Genomic DNA, 23095 nt, shown 5'->3' on the forward strand with positions numbered 1-23095 from the left:
CTTTCTTGTTCTTATAGATATAGCCCCTGAATTATACAATTGTTCTTGTCATTTCCCTTTTTACTAAATTGCTAAATTGGGACTATCAAACGCGATGGGAGTTGATCTAAAGTATCCATCTCTATAAATTAGTTGTATTGGGCCTTAATGCAATCCCTTCTCGGTCAAGTTATGATGGGCCAGAAACTCATTTTTAGCCCCCTACAAATATAATAAATAAATAAATGATATTAATGATTAATTTTGATATATTTTTCTGATAATAAAAGCATAGAGCTTATAATATTTATTTAAACCATAACATACGAACATTGTATTTTTTTTATTTTTGAGAAAGTTTTAATCCGCTCTTAATGATAACTCATTATCATTAGACCAACACACCAATTGGTTTTTGGTGTAGGCGGGAATTGAACTCTAGATGTCTTATTCAATTATTAGAGACTTTACTAATTGAGTTAACTGGAATCCACAACATATAAACATTGAACATTGCAGATTGTAGCATCGTGGATGAGTATTTGTTTTGTTTTGTTTTGTTTTTTTTTTTTTCCAAAGTGGTTTTTTTTTTTTTTTTTTTTGATGGGTCCAAAGTGGTTATTGTTAAAATGTTTTTATTTTTTTATTTTTTAAAATTTGAAAATAAGTTTTTGGTTTTAACAGAAAGATCCTATAGTTTCTTTCAATGGATGACTTGTAAAATCAATTCTCCCATCAGACTTGGAAAGCTGAGGTGGTTGTGATTGACTGGATTATCTTAGAATTCACTTAAAACCCGCAAAGGAGTAGATCCTAACCCAATTATTAAAAAAAAAAAAAAAAAAAAAAAAAAAAAAACCCAAACAAACCGGATCGCATTACAGTAGTATTAACCGTTAATTAACAGCCGTCACCAAACACTTGTGTTTTTAATTTTAGCTCTTCTTCGGAGAGAGAGAGAGAGAGAGAGAGGGAGAAGTTGGGGTTTGGCGGGCTTAAGGTTTATTTCATTTTTTGTTGAAAGGTTTTTGGCAACTCTTGTCTATTGAGTTGAGGTTTGTTTGATCTTTAATCAGATCGAAAAATCAAAATCATGGTTAATGATACAGAAAGTAGAGAGTACTCGCTTTTGAAGGATTTTAGAGTGGAAATTGAGGAGGAAGAAGAAGGGACTACTTTCTCTCTTTGCTTTTGGGTTTACCTCATCAGCTCCTCCACTTCATTCCCTGCTACAATCATTCAACAGGTCTTTTCTTAACTGCCTATTTTCTTACTTTACTTTTTTTTTTTTTTTTTTTAGTCCAAATTGTTGTTTGTCATTTTTGTGCAATTGATGGGTTTTTTTTTTTTTTTTTGGTTGGGTTCTTTCTGATGATCACTTGTCGTTTCTTCACGTTTTTGTGTAATTTGTTAAAGGGTTATTGTAGATAGTACCCGTTTATTAAATACCCAACTGGGGTTTGAAGGTTTTTATTTTTTGCAGTTTGTTACTTCTATTATCAGCTGCTGGAGTGGAACATTGTCCAAAATCTTGCGTGTTTTCATCTGATAAATTACCGATTTTCCCTAAAATTTAAACTGTTATGAAAATAATGAATTTAATCATTTACCTATTATTCTAACAATCCCCTTACATGTAAGCCCAGTCTCCCCCTTAATAAGTGGGGCTCAACATGTGAGATTTTTAACTTTTAAATGAGAGGTAGAGTGGGGATAGGGTTTGATCTCAGGGAATTTTTTGATAGTTTCAAAAGCTTAAGCTATTAGGAAATGACGAAATTAATCATTTAACCGTTATTCTTACTCCATTTATTAATGGAATTTGTGATTTTATTGGTCAGCTGTGTTACATGCTTCTTCAATGTTTTTTGTTTGTATGGACTAATTGTAGGACTCATTGCTGTTCCTTCTCAAATTAACTTATGTACCCATGCCTTGTATCAGTTAGTCAATGCTACGTTGTTCCCATTAATGAATCAAATCAGATATCTGAGTAGAATCACATTTTTTATACTCACGTGGAGGATAATCTATATCTTTTCATTTCTATCTGTTTTGTGTGTGTGTGTGAAAATTAGTGTGCAATCTATTTCATGGTACTATAGTTTATTAGTACTTGACAAGCATTGGAAAACGTTCTTTTAATTCCTATAAAATTTTCCAAACCACCTGTTTATAACAACTAGTATGCAACTGAATAACCCTCTGAAATTTTAAGATGATCTCTGTTAAAAGGAGTGGAAAATATGAGTGAGGATCAGGCCTGAGAGTTCTTTACAAACTGTGTCAGTCTGCAACATTATAAAATTATTTCATACTCTCAATGTTTTGAGATGGTTTTGTCTTTAAGGGTTAAGGTTTCTCGTTCCCATTGTTCACCTATGACAATACCTTTCTAATGTCTTTTGTAATTGTTAGTCTTGTAGTTTATATTTATATTTATGTATATTTTTTGAAACTCTGTCAATGGATTGGTGGATAACATTCCCTTTAGTATGCAGGTGCACTCAGATAGTGTTGGTAGTGCTCCTTTTCTTGTTCTAGATGAAAAAAAGAGAATGATGCTTCTGCCATTGCTTCTCTTGCACAAAGAAGCTCCTGATCCTGAAAATTCCACTTCCTGGCTTGAAGCTCCACATGCATCCATGGAAATTGAGTTTCCTTATGAAAAGTGGATTCATGTTGGATGTGAGGTATGCAATATTTTTTGTTTTTGTTGTTATTCTTATTTTTTAGGGGGTATATATCACATTGTAATAGTTTTCTACATTGTTTTTCCTGCCAATAGGAATAAAGGGAGCTGAACTGTATTGGTGTTACTTCATCCATGTTCTTAATTGCTGTGCTAATTTTATTTCTTTGACATTTGTTTTTCTCTATCATATATCTCTGTAACTTAAAAAAAAAAATTGTTCTTTTGTTTGGATCTTAAGGTTGTCCGCGTTATGGAGTTTATGAATTTTCATCTTTGATGCATAATTGATGTAAGATTTAGGCTTTTTTTGGGAAAAAAAAGTGGAATGAAAGAAAATGAAAGGATGGAAAAAAAGAGAGGAAAGAAGATATTAATATTCTTCATTGTAATTGTTTGGTAGGAGGGATATGTACATTTTACACATACTTGCAAAAGATGGTCACTAACGAGTTCAAACTAATAAAAAGCCAAAATATTAAATACTTTGGCCTGTTAGCTTAGCATTTTGTCATAAAAGAGAAAGAAATAAAATGACGGTAGGATACCTTTTCTAAAATGAGATGTCATGGAACTTAAAATTCATGGAAAGCCACAGAAACCTATAGTTTGTATATGGAAATTTAATAAATAGAAGGAATGAGTGATTCTTGATGTATTATTTGAAATTTGGGAAAAAAGTTGTAATAGACTGAAAGTTTTAATAGGAATAAGATGCCCCTCACCCCACCATCAAAGAGGAACATAATAGAGAAAATAGGAACATGAAATGGAAAACAAAACAAGATAAAGAAGAGAATAATATAAGAAGAGAGAGAGAGAGAGAGAGAGAGAGAGAGAGAGAGAGAGAGAAGGAAGAAACCTCTCAATGGTCAGAAAGGAAAATCAGAGTTGTAAAATGTGGAAGAACAAAAGCATTGAGAGAGAGTTTGTTTTCAATGATTGAAGCCTCACAATGTGATTGCACTTTTGGCTTAAGGTTGTTCCTGAGCATTCCTTCATGAGGTACACCATGAAGCAATTTAGGTGTATGTCACTAGTAATATTTGTGAACACATTCTGTGTTTCTTATGAAGTATATTGAGATAATTATTTTGATGTGTATTTTTCAGGTTTCTACTGATTTTGTTCGGCTCAATATTGATGGAGAGATTGTGGGGGAGAAGTCACTGTCTTCCTTGATTAACAAAGATTCGCCCACAAGTAGTTTTGGGAAGTTAGCCTTGGCTAATATTGGTGGACACTGTGACAGTCTGCAGGGTTATGTCCACAATGTTGAAGTCTTACCTCCAGCTTTATCTATTAAGGACCACTGGGGAAAGGTGCGCCACAGCTTTAGTTTTTTAATCCCTACAATTATGTATGTTTGCTTTTTACTTGACAAATACCATATGCGATGCCAGGATGTGCCTCTAAAATTATCTATCGATAATTCATCTGCCTCTGAAATTGAAGTAGGTGATGATGGTGTTTGGAGTATTGTTGGTGGCAAGGTTAGAAAGATCTTTTACGTTATATGTTGCTTGGTTATCCTGTCATATGCATCATCTTTCATTGTTTGAAATGAGTCATTTATGGATATTTCTTTAAAATTTCTTTTAAAGTATAATTTATGATGTATAAACTTGCTGTATCTCTGTTGTGATACTTCTTAAGTTCATCTCTACTTCATCTTCTATGACTGTTGTTAGGCTATTATCAAATTGATCCATAAAATTCCCTCTGCATATGAGTTGCCTCCACTGTGTTCCAATGTTGTAGCTTTGAGCCTTTGACATGTCCCTCCTTTTAATTATATATATATATATATATATATATTATTTTGATAAGTAATAAATTTCATTAAGAAAGCACAAAAAGGGGGTGCAATTGCAGTACACAGGATGCATACAGGATAGCATTTTAATTATATGACCATCATTATCTAGATCCATCACTTGTATTGATGTAATTTTGTAGTTTTTGTGCATAAAAGGAAGCTCTGATTTACAGTTAAGATGGATAAGTGAAAATATAGGGAAAGATGTCATATGAAATTGATGCATTGGTGAGGAGCATGATTTGATTTAGAGGAAGACTTAAAATAGTACTAGTAGAAGTAGTTTGTTTTTTTGTTATTTTTTTCCTTTTTGTTTTGTATGGTAAGTTGCAAATGTACTTTAGCGGATTTTGAATCCAAGACCTCACCCTCCATCCCATTATTATAGGAATAGTAAGTGTTAGTTGAATTGTAGCTTTGACACTTGTAGATGTACTAAAAAAGGACATGTTAATTAAGGAAGTAACAAAAAGTTTCATTTTGGATAGGCTACAATAGAATAGAAGAATACACGTGGCCGATCCCAATTAGTTGATTAATTTGTTGAGGATACATAGTTGAATCCTCATTGGGCTTTTGGGTGGGTAATATAACATAATTGAGCACATACCCATTAGCCTTAGGCCTTTTGGGTTAAAATGTATCTTTATATGTTATATTAACTACTTAAGAAGTCTCCCTAAGGTGTTTATCTCTCCTAACAAGTGGTATTAGAGCCTATGATGGTGTGGGGCAAAAAGGTGGCAAGGTTATCGAGGTTTCTTTTGTAGTTGGAGCAAGAACGGGGTGTGTGCACTTGGAGCCCTCTTGCAAATGGAGTAGGGATGGGTCCCTTTCGTTGTTGGAGTGTGGACGGTATATTGCACCAAGCAAGCCCATAAAGCCCACCTAAACGATCTTGGAAAAAAGGCCCAACGAAGGAGTATTATTGCCAATGGTGCTAGATAGTGGTGAGGTGGAAGGTTCTCATGGAGGATAAAAGACATGCGGAGTTGACACGTGGAGGCCCATGGATGATGCACTAGTGAAGGAAAAAGCCCATTAGGTAAGGGGGAGCAAGTAGGACTTGTTCACGGCCCATAGAGAGATCTTGAAGCCCACAGAAAGGTAGAGACTCACATGTGAATGGGAGATTTTTGGGTGTACATGTGTGAGTAAAGTCCCACATTAAATAATAATGAGAAAAATGAATGGTTAATATAATATAATTAAGCACATACCTATTGTGCTTAGGCCTTTTGATTTAAAATGTGTCTCTTTATGTCATATTAATTATTCATTGGATGCATGTGTAAAGTTGCTAATAAAATTCTAATCAAATTGATGAAGTACCACTTGGCCCAAAAGCTTAAGTGGTTAGGAAAGAGTGAATTTATTCATTTAACCATTTTTCTAACAATCCCATCATGTGTGGGTCTAGAATCTCCCTTAATATGTGGGGTCCAACACATGGAAATTTTAACTTTTTGAAATAGGAAGTGTAGTGGAGACAGGGTTCTAATTTAGGACTACCTTACTTTGATATCATGATAAATTATCACAAAAGCTTAAGCTGTTAAAAAGTGATGAACCATTATTATATCACTTACTTACATATGTCATATAATAAATTTCTATATTTATTTAAATTCAACAAGTTTCCTCTCTTTATAGCATATATTCTTATTTCTAAGTCAAAGGATTTTGTCTTCTCTTAAATGCTCTTTCTAGCACAATGTTGTACAAGTTATTGTCTATTCTCAAGTAATGATCTACTTTTATTTCGGATTTCTTCTAATCTATATTGCCTCTGTTTACAGGCATCGTGTCGCCGGAACTTTTCTCTGGATGTTGTTTTATTGAATGCCTCGGGCCAGCCTGTAAATAAGGATGTTGAGGTTTATATCTTTGGCTTTTGCATATCATACAATTAATCACAACTATTCTATGCTGGTTTTGACAGTAATTTGGTTTTTGTATTTACAAATTGCTTCTCTTAACAGGTTGTTGCTTCACTTTTATATGCTGATAATGGGGCACTTGTGGAGAACACAACCGATGCAGAAGCTCCTCTTTTGGCTAGCTATGATGGAATTGAATATGCTTCTTGTGAAAGACCAAGTAAAATGTTGCAGGGACGTGCATCCTTCAAGCTCAAGATATCTCAGGTATGTGAAATGTTGCTTGTAGCACCTCTTGTGTTAAGAATGTTTTTCTTCCCTAGAACTGGTAGGAAGATATATAAGCAACTTGCTTGTCTGCATGGAAAACTTGGTTGTTAATACTGTTTCAGCATTGTTTTGTTTTTATCCAGTTGAATGAATGTTCCATTCCTGGTTCATCAATCATTTTGTAGCATTTTGAGTTTAATGACAGGAAAGAATATGTACTGTCAAAATGTAGTTACATACGTGAAGCAGCTTAATAAGCTAAAAACATTATTCCAAGTATAGAATTTAAACATTATCCAACAGTTTTATGTTGTTCTACATAAGAAAAAAGTATGCACATTCAAGTTAACATAACATAAAACAATTTAAAAACACGTAAGGAAATTAACAGCAATTAAAAAAAAGGGTAGTTTGAACTTTGTGCTTGAACTCCTTACCTGAAAAAGAAAAAAAAATTCTTGGACTTACGGTTTTTTGTACTCAGCTGGTTCTTCAATCAAAATGTGTGACGTGTACATGGGGTACCACATTACTACCTCATGCTTTAATGGCTCCTCAGTCCTTAATGCTTTATTTGGTATCAAAACTCAATCACTCTCTTCTAATGGTTTAGTTGGAAACTGAGAAACTCATACATTGAGTTCCACTTTTCATATTCTACACAATGAAGCTGAGGTTGCTTGTAAAGAAGTGGTTTGATATGAAGGGAAAATCATCGTTCACAATTGTGGGTAACTGATTTGGGAAGCGCGAAGAAATATTTATTTAAATTTAGTTCATGTGATTTTGGAAGTCAATTGTATTTTTATTGGTCATGTAGATTTTTATTTTAGGTATCAGTGGTTAATTAGGTTAGTATTTTATTTAATTTCCCAAGTCAATTAGAATTAGGGTTTCCTGAGTCAATGAGAATTAGGGTTTAGTTTTAGTAGTCTATATAAGTATGCATGGTCCCAAAGTAACTGGTTTAACTTGTGGGTACCTAATTGTAAAGAGATGAAGTCACACATTTGCATATGGAGCCCATGCAAGAGCCTATGTGTCAATATACTGGAAAAGTTGAAATATCTATACCTATTAGTGTTGAGAAGGATATCGTCTATCAGGAAGCCAAGTAATATTTCATATTATTGAATGACTTTGGTGATAATGTTACCTTAAATTAACATTTGTGAGCATGACACAACAGAAATGGTTCCTTTCTTGTTAAAGGAAAACACATAGAAAAAACATTCCAGTTTTCCTCTTAATCAGAGATTAGATTTTGTCTTAGATTTATGTGCATGCCAGTTGTTGTGGTGTACTGCTGGAACTTTTCAATGACTTCTTTTTCTTTTTAATTTCAGCTTTCATCCAAGTGTGATAATAGACTTTTCCGTATCAGATTTCACATGTTGAAAAGTGGAAGTTATCCTTTCTTTGAGGCATTCTCACCTCCAATTCGTTGTATATCACGGGGCCGTAATGCTCGAGGGTCCTCTCTGATGTGGAAAAGATCAACTTCTACCTTCCATCCTGTTAATATATCTCAGTCATCTAGAGTGGATGAAGGGTCCTTAGAACTTGAGCACAGCTCCATATATGAAGCAAGACCCTATTCATCATCAAAGCGGGTTAGGTCTGGACATTATAAACTATCTACAACCTTTGAGACTGATCCTAACTTGAAGAGACCTGATGAGGAATGCAACTCTCATCCCTGGACAGTTAATCAGGTATTACTGGGTACTCTCTCTCTCCTATGTTTAGTTATTTTACTTACTAAACATTTCCTGATAGAGCATCAGAGACTAATTGAAGAGAAAAATGTTGTGGCATTAAAAGTGGTTCCCCCCCCCCACCCCCCATCAAAAAAAAAAAAAAATTAGCTAGAATGTTTACCATGCAAAATATGGTGTTATTGCTACATGGAAAGCTCATGGTATGCAAATACTCTTACAGAACTTGACATTATAAAGTTTTGGCTATATCTGTCCAACAATCTTAATGATTAGATACTTCAGCCAAATGGAAATATAAGTAATAAAATAAAACAAGAAGGGAAAAGTTATTGCATACATACCGGACCTGTCTTCTCAACAGAGGAAAAGATATAAAAATTCTTAATTTTTTTGCTGAGTATTCATAGTTTCCTAGAAGTTACTCAGATAATTGTAATAAATTTCTTTTTCAAATGTATTTTCCAATGTTTGTGTCATACCAACTTGCATCCCATAATTCATATATTACTTTATATATATTGTTCCACAAGTACGTAAGTGTCCATGTATCCCAAGATTTGGAGATTCAAATAATCTGACACCTAAAACAATAGTTGTAGTCAATTCTCATTACCAAGTCCATGTAAGTACTAAATAATCATAGCTTGCCATTTTCAGGGACTTCTGACCTTTTCCCCTTTCTATGTATTTATAGTTGCTACGATGAATCATTAAAATCACTCCTGGCTGGCTTAAACCTGCTTTTACCGCACATCATAACACCTTACTGTTTTGCTATCCTGGATGCCCTTTTGGAATTGCAGATCTTCCTGATTCATACTTTGAATTCTGTAGTTATGAAAGCATACTCTCTCTCTCTCTCTCTCTCTTGATATATATATATATGTGTGTGTGTGTGTGTGTGTGTGTGTGTGTGCACGCACTAAGTGAAACATGACAGTGGGTATTCTTTTATTTTCTTTTGAGCAATAGAGTAATTAAGCATTCAAATTCAAAGTAAAGAGCTCTAAGGGATCCAAAATCTGGGGTTACAGTGGCACTGAATAGTTGAAAATAAAAGGTAAACATGCACATAACATATATCAACACAAGATGATGTTATTCAACTTTGGGGCAATGTCTATGGGCTAAGATGGCCAAAAACTTCACTCTATAAGATAAATTTTATGGTAGTGTCTCTCAAATTTGTAGGTCTTTATAATGCAAAAAATTATTTTTAATGAATAGATCCAATCGCAATTTCACTTGGATTCTATTCTATTTTGTATGATAGAAATAGAAATTGCCACAATGGAATCTGATAAGTGAGATTTCAAGTAAGTGTTTCTTTATAATGCAAAAAAGCATATTCTCTCTCAGGGTAAAAATCTCTCAAAGGCCCTAGTATTTTAATGTGTGCTAGATCATATGATAAGAGAAAATCCCTAAAAACTAACCAACTCAGGAAACAAATCAGAAGTGGTTGAACAGGAATAGTAGGCAAGACATTTGAGTTGAGCTAACTACTAAAATCATCTTGTTTTTGTTTTTTGTGCTTATTTTTTCTTCCCCACTTATTAATATTTATTCACACAATCTATTCTGGAAGTAGATTAATTTTCTTTAAGAGTACTCTCTAGTTTCCTTACAGGAACTGATAGTATATCTTTGATCTGGTAAACCTTCATAGTTATCTCTGAATGAGCACTGTATCTTATGTGATTGAACTAACATCCACACAAAAAGTACTTGTACGATTCATTCGAGTTTGTGCTCAACAGAGTTTCCAAAAATTTCATAATCAAGTTTCTTTCACTTTAGCCCAGTCCATCAAAGTGAATCCATAAAAAAACATTGAAACTGTAAATGGTGTCTTTTTGCAAGAATGTCATCTAACAATTCTTTTTGATTTCAATTCATGGGAATTAAAGATGAATTTGTAACAACCTGAGGAAGCGCTAGCCATTCCTCTGCTTACGCTCCAAAAGGACTAGTCAAGTTGCAATTGAGGCCCCTTGTAATCACTTATAAACCCAAGATCCACCTAGTACACTCCCGATGTGGGACTCAACACATGACCATACAACACATACTCAAAAAATCCAATCCACACAATTTGGGTTATCACAATCTCCCCCACTTATATTCCTCATACCCTCGTTAGAGCCCACATTGTCTTGCGGTATCCTCAAACAAAACGGCATTACCAAGTTAGCTATGTATTATTTCTAGGCGAAAATGCACTTTTGGTCCCTACATTTGTCGATTCTTGTTTTGGTCCATACTTTTTAGTCACGCCTGCCTGAAAACGAAAAACCATGTCCATTTTCCCTGTTGTCAATTCGTACGTGGCAAACGGAGTGCACAGGTGGCATGTTAGATGCTGTCATGGCTAATAAAATAATAATAATAAATTTTATTTAATTTAAAAAAAAAAGCAATGTTAGCATTTAAATAAATAAAAAAATCACAAAAATTAAAAACAAAATTCTGAATTTCTAATTTTTAAAAATTTAATTAAATGAATTTTTTTTTTTCTGATTTAATCTTAAATCAGAAATTGTTTTAATTTAAACAATTTTAATTTTAATTTTAATTTTTTTATTTTTATGATTAAACCATTGAACCATGACTGGGTTTAGAGAGAGAGAGAGAGAGATTGAGATGAGGCCAGTTTGGAGCATATCGAGGGGAAGGAACCTCTGAACCCCTCTTCGACTTCGGCTTCTCTACTTCTTCTTTGGCTTCTCCGTGTGCCAAGTAAGCCACCATGAACAGCTTCTCTCTCTCTCAACTGGTAGTGGTTCAAACTTTATCTCTCTCTAGACCCATTGGTGAAAAACTAACTCTCTCTCTCTAAACCCATGGCCGAAACCCAGCGATGGCTTTCTTTCTAAGCTTGCATTTTTGTTTTGGGAAATGGGTTTGATTGGCGGGGTAGTGTTGTTGATGGCGGATTTGGGTCAAGGATGGTGAGTATGTTTTTGTGTTTACAGGTTGTGGGTCTTGGATTTATGAGGATTAGATTTTCTAGAAGGTTGGTGGTTAAATTTGATATAGATTTTCTAGCTTCCCTGGAAGAGATTTCTTGGAGGCAGAAATCCAAGGCTCTTTTTATCAAGGAAGGTGATAACAACACACGGTTCTTTCATAGAATTGCCAATTCCCATAGGCGAACAAATCAGATTAGGGGAGTGGAGGTGGATGGCGTTCTCTTTGAGGAGGAATCAGATGTTACGGATCAAGTGGTGGATTTTTACAAGAGATTATATCAAGAACCAGAAACTTGGAGACCTACTATTGATGGGTTAGAGTTCGCTTGTCTAGACGAAACTGAGAGGTTTATGTTGGAGAGAGAGTTTGAGAAGGAGGAGATTCTTGAGGCTCTTAAGGAGGCGGAAGGCGATAAGGCCCCTGGGCCAGATGGGTTTACTATGGCATTCTTTCAGAAATGCTGGAGTGTTTTAGAAGGGGATATATTGGCTTTCTTCAAAGATTTTCACAGTCAGTGTGTTTTTGAGAAATCTCTTAATGCCACGTTTCTTTGTTTGATCCCCAAGAAGACTAATGCAGTAAATATCAAAGACTTTCGCCCTATTAGTCTTGTGGGCAGCCTTTATAAACTGTTGGCTAAGGTGTTGGCTCATAGGCTTCGAGGAGTTTTGGATAAACTGATATCCGACTCTCAAAGCTCTTTTGTGGGAGGGAGACAAATCCTTGATTCAGTTCTTGTTGCTAATGAATGCTTAGACAGCAGGTTGAAGAGTGGTATTCCAGGTGTTATAATAAAGCTGGACATTGAGAAGGCTTATGATCATGTGAACTGGAATGCACTATTTTACCTTATGGAAAGGATGGGCTTTGGGGCAAGGTGGAGTAGGTGGATCAAGGCATGCATCTCTACAGTTAAATTCTCTGTTCTGGTTAATGGATCTCTTGCAGGCTTTTTTGGTAGTTTTCGTGGTCTTTGTCAAGGGGATCCTTTATCTCCACTTCTATTTCTTATGATTATGGAAGTGTTGAGTAGACTATTGAAGAGGACAGAAAATGGTGGTTTTCTTTGTGGATTTAAAGCGGGGTCTCATAGACATGGGGGTATCCATATTTCTCACCTTCTTTTTGCTGATGACACTATATTGTTTTGTGATGCTTCTAGGGACCAGTTATTATATGTGTGGATGGTGCTGATCTTCTTTGAAGTTATTACAGGCCTAAAAGTGAATGTAGGCAAGAGTGAGATTGTTCTTGTTGGTGATGTTGGGGATTTGAATGGTTTGGCTCGTATCCTTTGCTGCAAGGTGGGCACTCTGCCTATGAGATATTTGGGCATGCCCCTTGGGGCACATTATAAGGATTCATCAATTTGGAATCCTATTATTGAAAAAATGGAGAAACGGTTGGCTGGATGGAAAATGCTGTATTTGTCGAAAGGAGGTAGGCTTATTTTGTTAAAAAGTACCCTATCGAGTCTTTCCACCTACTTTTTATCGTTATTTACTATCCCTCAGGCTGTGGCTGCAAGAATTGAAAGAATTCAGAGGAATTTCCTTTGGGGGGCCTCAGAGGATGTTTTTAAATATCCTTTAGTTGCTTGAGATAAGGTATGCCTGCCAGTTGAATGTGGTGGTTTGGGAATCCGGAGAGTTGGGCTGTTTAACAAGGCTTTGCTTGGGAAGTGGTTGTGGCGGTTGGGGAAAGAAAATCATAGATTATGGCGTCAGGTTATAGTAGACAAATATGGAGAGGCAAGATGAGGTTGGTGCACTAGAGGGGTAAGAGGTGCTCACGGGTGTGGGATGTGGAGGAGTATTAAAGAAGGAACAAGGAAGTTCTTTAGCCAGATTTTGTTTACTGTGGGGGAGGGCAGCCGTGTTAGATTTTGGCATGACCCATGGTGTGGGCCTACTCCTTTAAAGGACCTCTTCCCTTCCATGTATGATTGCTCTATTGCTAAAGAAGCATGGGTCTCTGACTTGGTTGTATCAAATTCAGAAGGAGGTAGGAGCTGGAATTTATTGTTTCGTCATGGTCCTCAGGATTGGCAGGCAAACACTGTCTACTCATTCTTTGAGTTTATTTATTCCTCTATGCCGAGGGGTGAGGGGGAGGATCAGCTGGTCTGGAGATTGACTACATCTGGTGTTTTTGATGTGCGCTCTTTTTATAAGCTACTATCTAGTCCTACCACTGATGCCTTTCCTTGGGAATGTATATGGCGTACTAAGGTGCCTAAACGGGTGTTTCTTCTTATGGATAGCAGCTAATGATGGGATACTCACTATTGACAACCTTATTAAGAAAGGTCAGTTTTTGGTTAATAGGTGTTGCTTGTGTTGTTGTGATGGGGAATCAGTGAACCACCTTCTTCTTCACTGTAAGTTCTCTCATGCCTTATGGTGTGAAGTTTTTGCAGTGTTTGGGATTCAATGGGTAATGCCAAGGTCAGTGAAATCTTTTTTCTTTATTTGGAGAAACTGGTTTGGAAAACATCTTTCAATCATTTGGAACATGGTCCCGGCATGTTTAATGTGGTTAGTATGGCAGGAACGTAATGCCCGCATTTTTGAAGACAAGGCGAGAACTTTGGAACATCTAAAATGTTTACTTTTTCGTACTCTGTTTCTTTGGGCTCGTATTTGGGGGTGTACGAATTGTACTGTTGTAGCGGATTTTTTAGCTTCTATTTCTTTTAGCTCTTGATCTTCTTGTATTTGTTTCATTGTTCAAAGTGTTCACCATCGTGAACATGATGTTCAATTTTTTTTAATAAAAGTCTTATTACCTATAAAAAAAAAAGGATTTATGAACCTTGTATGGATGAATGTGAAGGAGTATTTGGTTATGGCAAATTTTCTATTCTGGTGTGTTGATAAATTGTAATAATTATGGAGATTTTGCCCTTGATGTTCTAGGTTTGTTTGTGGTTTTTTTTTTTTGGATGTGGATTTGTATGTTTTATTGGGCTTCTTTTGTGTTTTTTCCCAATAAAATTTCTGGGATAATGGGTTTATTTCTTGGCTTTATGGGTTTGATTTACTAGAGGTTTCAATGCTGAATTTATTAAAATTTGCTGAGATTGATTATGAGTGGGTTGGCCAGTTGAGTTGGGTTTGTCTTGATTCGGGGAAGAACATGAAGCATGAAGTTCATGTTCTAGGGAAGAAGGGGAAGAAGAACAATGTTCTTCCAAAAAAAAAAAATAATATATATATAAGTTTTTTTAAAAAAAAAATTATTTCATTACTTGTTTATTAATTTTTTGAAGTGGTTTTTTTAATAAAATAAAATGCTGATGTGGCATCTTAAATATTATTTTAATTACCACGTAAGCTCCATACTTGGCCACATCAGCATCTAACATGCCACCTTTGCACTTTGTTTGCCATGTATGAATTTTCTATTAGTAGGTTGATGGCAAAATGGACATGGTTTTTCATTTTTAGGGACTCAGGTAGATGCAACTAAAAAGTAGGGACCAAAACAAGAATTGGCCCAAAATGCAGGGACCAAAAGTGTATTTTCATCATATTTCTAACAAACAGAGGAAAGCGCAAGCTACATATGCGTTTTTACCCTAAAATGACTAGTCAAGTTACAATTGGGGCTCTTCATAATCACTTATAAACCAAAGATTCACCTAATAAATACGGGACCCAACACATGCATGCACACTCAAACAACCCAATCTAATAAAATCCACATAATTTGACACCTTTTCACTTCATCATATTCTTTCATGATCTATTTAAGATGTCATGGAGCTTTATCCATTATTCCTTTAACATGTATTTATTTTATTTCAAGGTTATTGTTAGAGAATTAGAGATATAATATGGGTTGTACTCATGTGTTGTATGAGTGGTGCTCTTCTAGAAGAGTCTGTAATATTCATGTGGTTAAATTTACCTACCAGCTGTCACCATTAATAACATTCCCTATCCCATTGTAACCACCTCTCCTACATAAGTAATGAATAGTCTGAGGGCGGGTATCTAAGATTTTTCTTGCTCATTCTTTCTGCTATTATTGTTCTCTTTCCTTCTTCAACAGTTATAGTTTTTTTTTTTTTTTTTAATGTTTTTTTAAAAACAAGAATTTGTTTATTTGAGAACATAAAATTATGTTCTATCAGTTGTAGGATAGGGAGGAAACTGGAACATTTTAATTCTTTTAGAATACCTATATATTGGAACAGAAATGAAGAAGATGATTAATATAATTATTGAGAGTGATCTAAAATTTTGTGGTCTGTCACATGGGAGATGGAGCTTCAATTTCTATCCTAGCACATAGGTTTTATTTATGATACTTTTTGTATTTTTTAGCAAAAGCTAGATCCCAGCTCCCCTTCCCATTCTTATATGCTAGGTTCTAGAAACATTTTCTTTGATTAATCAACTTTATTTTCATAATTCTCATGTATCTTTAAAGGTTGAGAATGAGTTCGGGAGGAGTTTGGAGGGGAGACCTGAAAACCTTGAAGAAGCAGATGACTCGCTTTCTGATTCTGAGAGTACTGAAGAAAGAAATTCACCTTTTAAGAGTATTTCAAGTGGAAAAAGCCCAATATCAGACGTTACCATTTTCAAATACTCTCTCTCAGCCTTAACTGAGAGGTCTTTTATGCTCAAGGAGATTGCCATGTCTGCTTCTGACAATGAGCTTTCAGAATTCGCTCATCAGGTGTCTCTGTATTCGGGATGTTCACACCACAGGTAGTTAATATACAAATGCTATGCTTTTATCAGTGAATGTATTCACATTGAAGTTTAAGTGAGCATATCTTAATATCCCATCTGGCTTGATGATTTGTGGTCACCTTTTTTAATGAAATACCTGCTGGCATCTTCATCAAGAAATGCTCTTTTGTTAGTGACTGTATTCTTATTGTAGTTCAAGTGGGCATTATTGTAATATGGCATGATGATTCTCTGTCGATTCTTTTAGTGATAGAGAGGTCTGCTGGCATCTTTATTAAGGATGCTCTTTAAGTTTGACTACTACCTCACTGGTTTTTACCTGGCATAGGTTTTCTGTGTAAGTTTCAAATCACAATTATGCTGTCATGTTTACGTTTTACCTTACATTTCATGTATCTGCTGTTATGATAGTAAAAAGATCAAAAATTTGCTCCATCTTGTTGTGATTTGAGACTGGGAGGGCTATATAATGAACAAAAGTATTTTAGAAAAAAGAACTTTGGAAGTTTTTTGATAAGTAAGATGAGACTATGGAAGTACCAAGCATTTCATGCTCCTGCACTATGTAAATGTTTTCTAGTTTCTGCTGCTTCTTTTACTTGAATAATACAAGTGTATTATAAACCTTATGTAAACATGTTTCATTTGAATGATGCACAAGTGCATGTTTTCCCCTAGAGGTTGGAGCAAACACTTATTTTCAGTTGAGGAAGCTAACTTATGCCAAAGTCCAAATTTACCCAGGGATTTATATGTATTCTTTGTTATTCTTTGCACCATTTCATATGTTTTTATTTCTGACCTATGTATTGGGGAAGACTTCTCCCATACCAATGGGCTTATTTTTGGATAAAGCAAGTGGCCGCTACAACCCACTGCAAGCTCTTGCCAGTTTTATATTTTGTAACATCCTTTTCTCAGGCACCAAATTAGCATTGCAAAGAGATTGATAGAGGAAGGAACAAAAGCTTGGAGTTTGATTTCACAAAACAACCATTACATTCGTTGGGAGAATGCGGTTTTTGAAATTGAAGAATACTTTATGAAGATTGCTCATTGCAGTTCTAGATCTCTCACACAACAGGTTTCTTCTTCTTCTTTTTCTTATCCTTCCTTCCCCACCCCCTTTGTCTCTCACAATGTATTTTCATGATTTTTTTAATATTAAGCACATGTGGCTAGCCAATGAGCTTGCTCAACTGGCACTTCCTCCCTTATAAGTTCTAGGCATGGAGGGTGAGGTTGTGAGTTCAAGACCCATTGGGTACATGTAACTTTTACCAATAAAAAAAATGAAGCTCACCTGATTGGGAATTTATTTGATTGATTGTCCAAACATGTAAGGGATTGAGAAGTTTTGGGGATATTGATGAGGAAAATATCTTAATTTTTATTTTTTTAAAAAAATCCATAACATATTCAATCCCAAAGATACTTTATAAAAATAAAAAAATAAAAAAATTATAGGATATACCACCTGTATATATGACTTAACATGCGTGCGCATGCACTCACAATGAATTTACTAGTGCTACATATAGTGACTTTTCAACAAGATTGATCAGTTTTTGTTAAAATGCTGTGTTCCAGAGGGTAAAAAAATTCGGTTTTGCTATTTTGTAACATGGAGTCAGTGCAGTTCATTTTCTTGCTTCTTCTTTTGTGAAGCAACATGGTCAGCATTCTTCATGCACCTTAGAAATGGACTGGTTTATAACTGGAAAGTCTTCTCCTTATATATTTTGTGGTTAAGTGATTAAATTCATTATTTTCTAATAGTTTAAACTTTTGAGAGAATTGGTAGTTTAACATGGTATTAGAGTAAGAGATTCTAAGTTTTATCTTTGGTTTTACTCTACCTCCCATTTAAAATGTAAAAAGTCCCACATGTTAAGCCCCCACTTATTAAGGGGAGTTTAGGCCCACACGTGAGAGGGAGTGTTAGAACTATGGTTAAATGATTAAATTTATTATTTTCTAATAGTTTAAGCTTTTGAAAGAATTGGTAATTTAGTATATACAATGTTTGTTTTGGTGCTTATGGCGGGAGTGGAATGCTAGATGCTTTGAGGATTGTGAACGGTCTATTCTTGACATAAAATCTTTCTATTTCCGTACTTTCCTCGATTGGAGTTTAGTTCTGCCATCTTGTTCATTTGTTCCTACCTGATCTTATTGATCATTGTAATCCGGGTTCTTGATTTGTGCCATTATTGTACATTTCCAGTGTACTTGGTTGGCTTTTTTTCTTAATAAAATTTCTTATGTTACTTAAAAAAAAAAAAAAAAGTATACATATGTATATACACACACACACACACACACACACACTAAACGGGCTCTTGATGTAGGGTGGGTGAAGAAAATTTTGTTTTTATTTAATTTTTAAGTCATTTGTATTTTTAGTAATGATTCATTGGATTTTATTTTAGGTCTTATTAGCTAATTAGTTTATCAGCATTTTATTTAATTTCCCTCAAGATTAGTTTCGTGTCAATTAAGACTACGGTTTAGTCCTAGTAATTTATATAAGTGCCTTATTGTACTCCAATGATGACACATTTATACAACAACAAAACCTTATTGCCAAAAATATGAATTCTTAACAAACTAATTGGGGTTGACAACATGTATTCTTCTATTTCATATTATCCTATCCAAAATCATTCTCTTAGTCACCTCCTTAATCAATATGTTTAATAGAGACTAGTTTATGATGATTAAAATTACAATGGAGTTTTTCCAACGCCTAATTGTTGACATTTAGGTTTATTTCTATTTTACTTTTTTTGTTTTCCGGTATAATCCTTTGAGAGTGTTTTGTACTAAATCACACTGGCTCTAGTTCATGTGCTCATCTTAAAAATGGATTGGTTTGCAACTGGAGGGTTATGTGATATTTGAGTTTGCAAGCTCATCTCCATTTAATTCTTAAGATTCTTTGATTTTTAAGCAACCTGGTTTCAGCTTGTTGCAAGTAGCCTTTGCTCATTATTTTTTGGTGACAGTAAGTGTAATCATGAACGATGAAGCATGAACATATTTCTGTGAATGTCCTTAGCTCGACTGAATGTCATTGTTTGTCCTCTCTAGTATTTTATCTTGAGTTTGGTTACCTTTTGTTTGTTGGTCAATGGAACTTAATAGAAAAGTTGTATAGACATGTATATCAATCGTATCATAAGATTGAGTTGAAGGATTGGTGACAAACACATCCTGCTAATTATGACACTATCAAAATTTGCAATGGTAATGAACATTAAATTTAGTGAGAAAGCTTCAACTACGAAAAACAGTAGAAAATGATTATAATGTTCTTGTTTTACATGAACTTGAAGTGTTGTACATTTATGGTTTATGTTTTAAAGATGATTTGGCCTCTAGTTTACTGTAGGACCTGATGCTTTCAAATTTTCAGGACTCATAATGACACTTAGTTTCTGTTATTGAACATTCAGGCAATCTTCTACTTGGGGGAACTGAAAAATGTCAATCATAAGTCAGAACATTATCTTATATGTGAATTTAAATTGATAAAAGCCAGAAATAGCTTTTGTTTGCTGAAGAAAGTCCTTGATTGATTGTCAGTGTAAAGTCATTACATGAAAATAACAGCCTCCAAAGATTTACAGATTTTCTATTTATTTTAGGACTTTGAGCTTCTGCGGAGTATCGCTGGTTGCCAAGAATATCTGGCCCAAGAGAACTTTGAGAAGATGTGGTGTTGGTTATACCCGGTAGCTTTCACGCTATCTAGAGACTGGATTAATGCATTGTGGAGTTCTACTTCACCTAAATGGATAGAAGGATTCATAACAAAAGAAGAAGCAGAATCTTCACTTCAAGGTCCGAGGGGCCTTCAAGAGCCCGGGACGTTTATACTCCGGTTTCCTACTTCAAGGAGCTGGCCTCACCCTGATGCTGGCAACTTAATTGTGACTTATGTTGGCAGTGATTACACTCTTCACCACAGGCTTATTTCCCTTGATCAAATTTATGGGTATCCAGTTCATATTCTCTTTTCCTTCTCCTTTTTATTTATGTTATATAACTGTACTTACAAGAATACTGTTTAGCATATTTCCTAAGTGCAAAACTAGGAATCAAACACAATAAACCGAAAGGCTTCCATAACTGCAAAGATGAGGAATCAGAAGGTATCTTACTTATTAAGAAAGTGAAAGAAAGAACAGAACTTTTGGATTTTTCAATGAAATTAACAAAAAGAAAAAAGGAAAAAAAAGAAAAGGAAAACAAGACTGAAATTTTAGGACAATCTGTAACCCCTTCTAATGGAGTTCCCTAAATACTGAAGTCTAAAAATTAATTGGGCAAAGTGGTAACTATACTAAGTTCTTGTGAGCAATTCTCATCCTTTAAATGGATCTCATCACAGAAAGTATGAAGTTGGAATCAATAGTTTAATAGGATGAGGTTCCAACCTTTTAAATTACATTAATGATATTCTGGATTTTCCAGGAAACTTGCATTCCTCTCATGGAGGAGATAAGGATGCATTGTCAATTATATTTATCTGCTAACTTATTGCATGAGTAAGTAAGGAGTTCTGGATGACGAAAAATTGAGTAAATTTTTCTCATATGTTTTTCAGATGATTGGATCAGCAATCACTTGAATAAGAGAAACCAATTTGGCTACATAACTTTTCAAATGCAAATTTTTTTAAATATTCTTATCCCTATCATGTTACCTAACATTCAATAACTTGTCTTGCTTGTGAAAACGACTCTTCAGTTACAGAAAAAATCTTTTAGATTAATGATTACAATCATGTTGGGTGTATCTGATGTAGGATCTCTCTTTAATCAGATTCAAGAAATGATGATTCATACACAATGACCAAACTGACTGGTTTGGGGTTTTCAAAAATCGTAAATGGGGAGTGAGTTAAAGCATTGAGTCCTCTTAAAATCAGCATAATTTCGGGTTGGAACAATTTGTTCCGACCGCATTTTACTTTTCATGGGATTATTATATGATTGTACAGAGTTAGATGCTGAAACATTGGGTTATTGGTCTAATTACATTATGGATAAAGTTTAACTATAAAATTGGTTGTGAAAATGTCTTGTCCCTATCATGTTACCTAACATTCGATAACTTGTCTTGCTTGTGAAAATGTCTCTGCAGTTATAGAAAAAATCTTTTAGATTAATGATTACAATCATGTTGGGGGTCTCTGATGTAGGATCTCTCTTCAATCAGATTCATGAAATGATGATTCATACACAATGACCAAACTGACTGGTTTGGGGTTTTCAAAAAGCATAAATAGGGAGTGAATTAAAGCATTGAGTTTTCTTACAATCAGCATAATTTCGGGTTGGAACAATTTGTTCCGACTGCATTTTACTTTTCATGGGATTATTATATGATCGTACAGAGTTAGATGCTGAAACATTGGATTGTTGGTGTAATTACATTCTGGACAAAGTTTAGCTATAAAATTAGTTGTACCTTAAGGTTACAATTTTATTCAATATCTTTTTATTAGAAGTTAATTTTGATAAATCCACCATTGGATTACATTTTCTTCTTATATCTTTCATACTTGTAAAATTTCTAGAAAATTAACGATCAATAACTATGTTATCAATAAATTTTTTAAATTGCAAATTTTTGTAGTTTAAAATTATACATAAAATATAATCTTATAGATTATATAACAAATAATATTCAATTGTCATAAAATTTGACATATGTATTAAGAGTATAAAGAACACTCAATTCAACGGTTAAATTTTTGAAATATGATATAATATTAATAATATTGAATAAGGTTATAACCTTAGCCGGACACAATCACTCTTATATGATGCAAATAATTCTTTTCTTTTCTTCCTTAAGAAAGGAGCATGTTTACTGTTATATTATCTATTGTCTTTCCCAATATAGAAAAAATTGAATATATAAAACGTGCTTGAAATTTCCTCATTATTATTTATATGTTTCAGTTCCAGTTCCAGTGAAATGAATGTAAAACCACTGCAAGATATGCTAATGGTAGAGCCTGAGCTGTCTCGGTTGGGAAGGCAAGATATATCTCAATTTCTCTATTTATTAAATTATGATATTATTTATACTCCTATCCTATCTACAATCAATAATATTAACGTTGCATGTATAATAATGCATTTGTTATTTGCAAATTGGCAGGATAATAAGAAGTCATTAATTGAATCCTTCAGTCTGCATTTGGTTTAGGGTGAGCTTTCCTTCTTCTTCTTCTTCCGTTTTGTATATATGTATTGAGCATGGAGAGATGTCTCGAATGTAATAACCTTAGATCAATTTCTTTTTTTCAAAAAAAGAAAAGAAAAGAAAAAAAGTGGGCATCATACATTGATTCATATATTAACCGCTTTTCGTACTTTTTTTGAGTTGGCTGTAGCAACCAAGCCCTGACTTCTTCACATATTTGATTTTTCTTACTGAAAGATGGGCAAAGAAATAATAATTTTTTTTTTCTTCTCTAAACTCGAATAATAAGGGAAAAATGAGGTAGCGTGAGTGTGACACACCTCGAATAGAGATGACCTTAAATCATCCAAATGAAGATTAAAATCTAACAATCATGAGACTCGTAAGTGTGCATGGTTTGATTGGTATGGTTTTTTCCCAAATTTATCACCGAATCAATAGGGATCAGTTTTTACATAATTGGAATTGATGTACACTGCCTAGAGTCGGTTTTCCGACCTATAGCGGTGCCCTTTTTGGCAGTTGGTTTGAAATATTAAAAAAACTTTTATTTATTTATTTATTTTTAAATTTTTTTTTTTAATAATATCAATACATCAACATATTCAAGATTTCAAGCAAATACAAACATTTATTTTATTTTATTTAGCAAGCTGTCAAAAACAGATTCCAACTCGTACTTATACTATAATTACTCATTACTCAATCAGAAAATAACAATATACACTACTCAATCTCAATATATATCAACTTAACAGAGAGGCACAACCTAAGCAACTAAAATCAGAATGTAATGCAAATAAAATTGATATTGATTTCCATGTAAAAAAGAC

The 23095-nt window shown here is 34.2% G+C and overlaps 1 protein-coding gene across 2 annotated transcripts; it reads left to right on the forward strand.

Annotated features, from left to right (window-relative positions):
- Nucleotides 1-878: 878 nt before the first annotated feature.
- Nucleotides 879-22441, forward strand: LOC115955561 (SH2 domain-containing protein B-like). 2 transcript variants are annotated; one of them, XM_031073729.1, is made up of 12 exons: nucleotides 879-1225; nucleotides 2481-2672; nucleotides 3784-3993; nucleotides 4075-4164; nucleotides 6290-6367; nucleotides 6473-6637; nucleotides 7987-8355; nucleotides 15772-16055; nucleotides 16962-17124; nucleotides 19691-20040; nucleotides 22016-22093; nucleotides 22218-22441. In XM_031073729.1, the coding sequence occupies exons 1-12, from the start codon at nucleotides 1073-1075 to the stop codon at nucleotides 22234-22236; spliced, it is 2151 nt and encodes a 716-aa protein (XP_030929589.1). In that variant the 5' UTR covers nucleotides 879-1072; the 3' UTR covers nucleotides 22237-22441. The 2 variants fall into 2 exon arrangements, with proteins under 2 accessions (XP_030929589.1, XP_030929590.1); XM_031073730.1 differs by lacking the exon at nucleotides 4075-4164.
- Nucleotides 22442-23095: the final 654 nt, after the last annotated feature.

Source organism: Quercus lobata, chromosome 8, assembly GCF_001633185.2.
Source record: "Quercus lobata isolate SW786 chromosome 8, ValleyOak3.0 Primary Assembly, whole genome shotgun sequence".
Lineage (NCBI taxonomy): Eukaryota > Viridiplantae > Streptophyta > Magnoliopsida > Fagales > Fagaceae > Quercus > Quercus lobata.

Excerpts from the sequence above, each read along its gene's own strand:
- LOC115955561 (XM_031073729.1), top strand. The coding sequence starts at position 1,073 with ATGGTTAATGATACAGAAAGTAGAGAGTACTCGCTTTTGAAGGATTTT. Across the intron at positions 3,994-4,074 it reads TTAAGGACCACTGGGGAAAG|GATGTGCCTCTAAAATTATC; the intron begins GTGCGCCACAGC and ends ATGCGATGCCAG. Across the intron at positions 4,165-6,289 it reads GGAGTATTGTTGGTGGCAAG|GCATCGTGTCGCCGGAACTT; the intron begins GTTAGAAAGATC and ends CTCTGTTTACAG.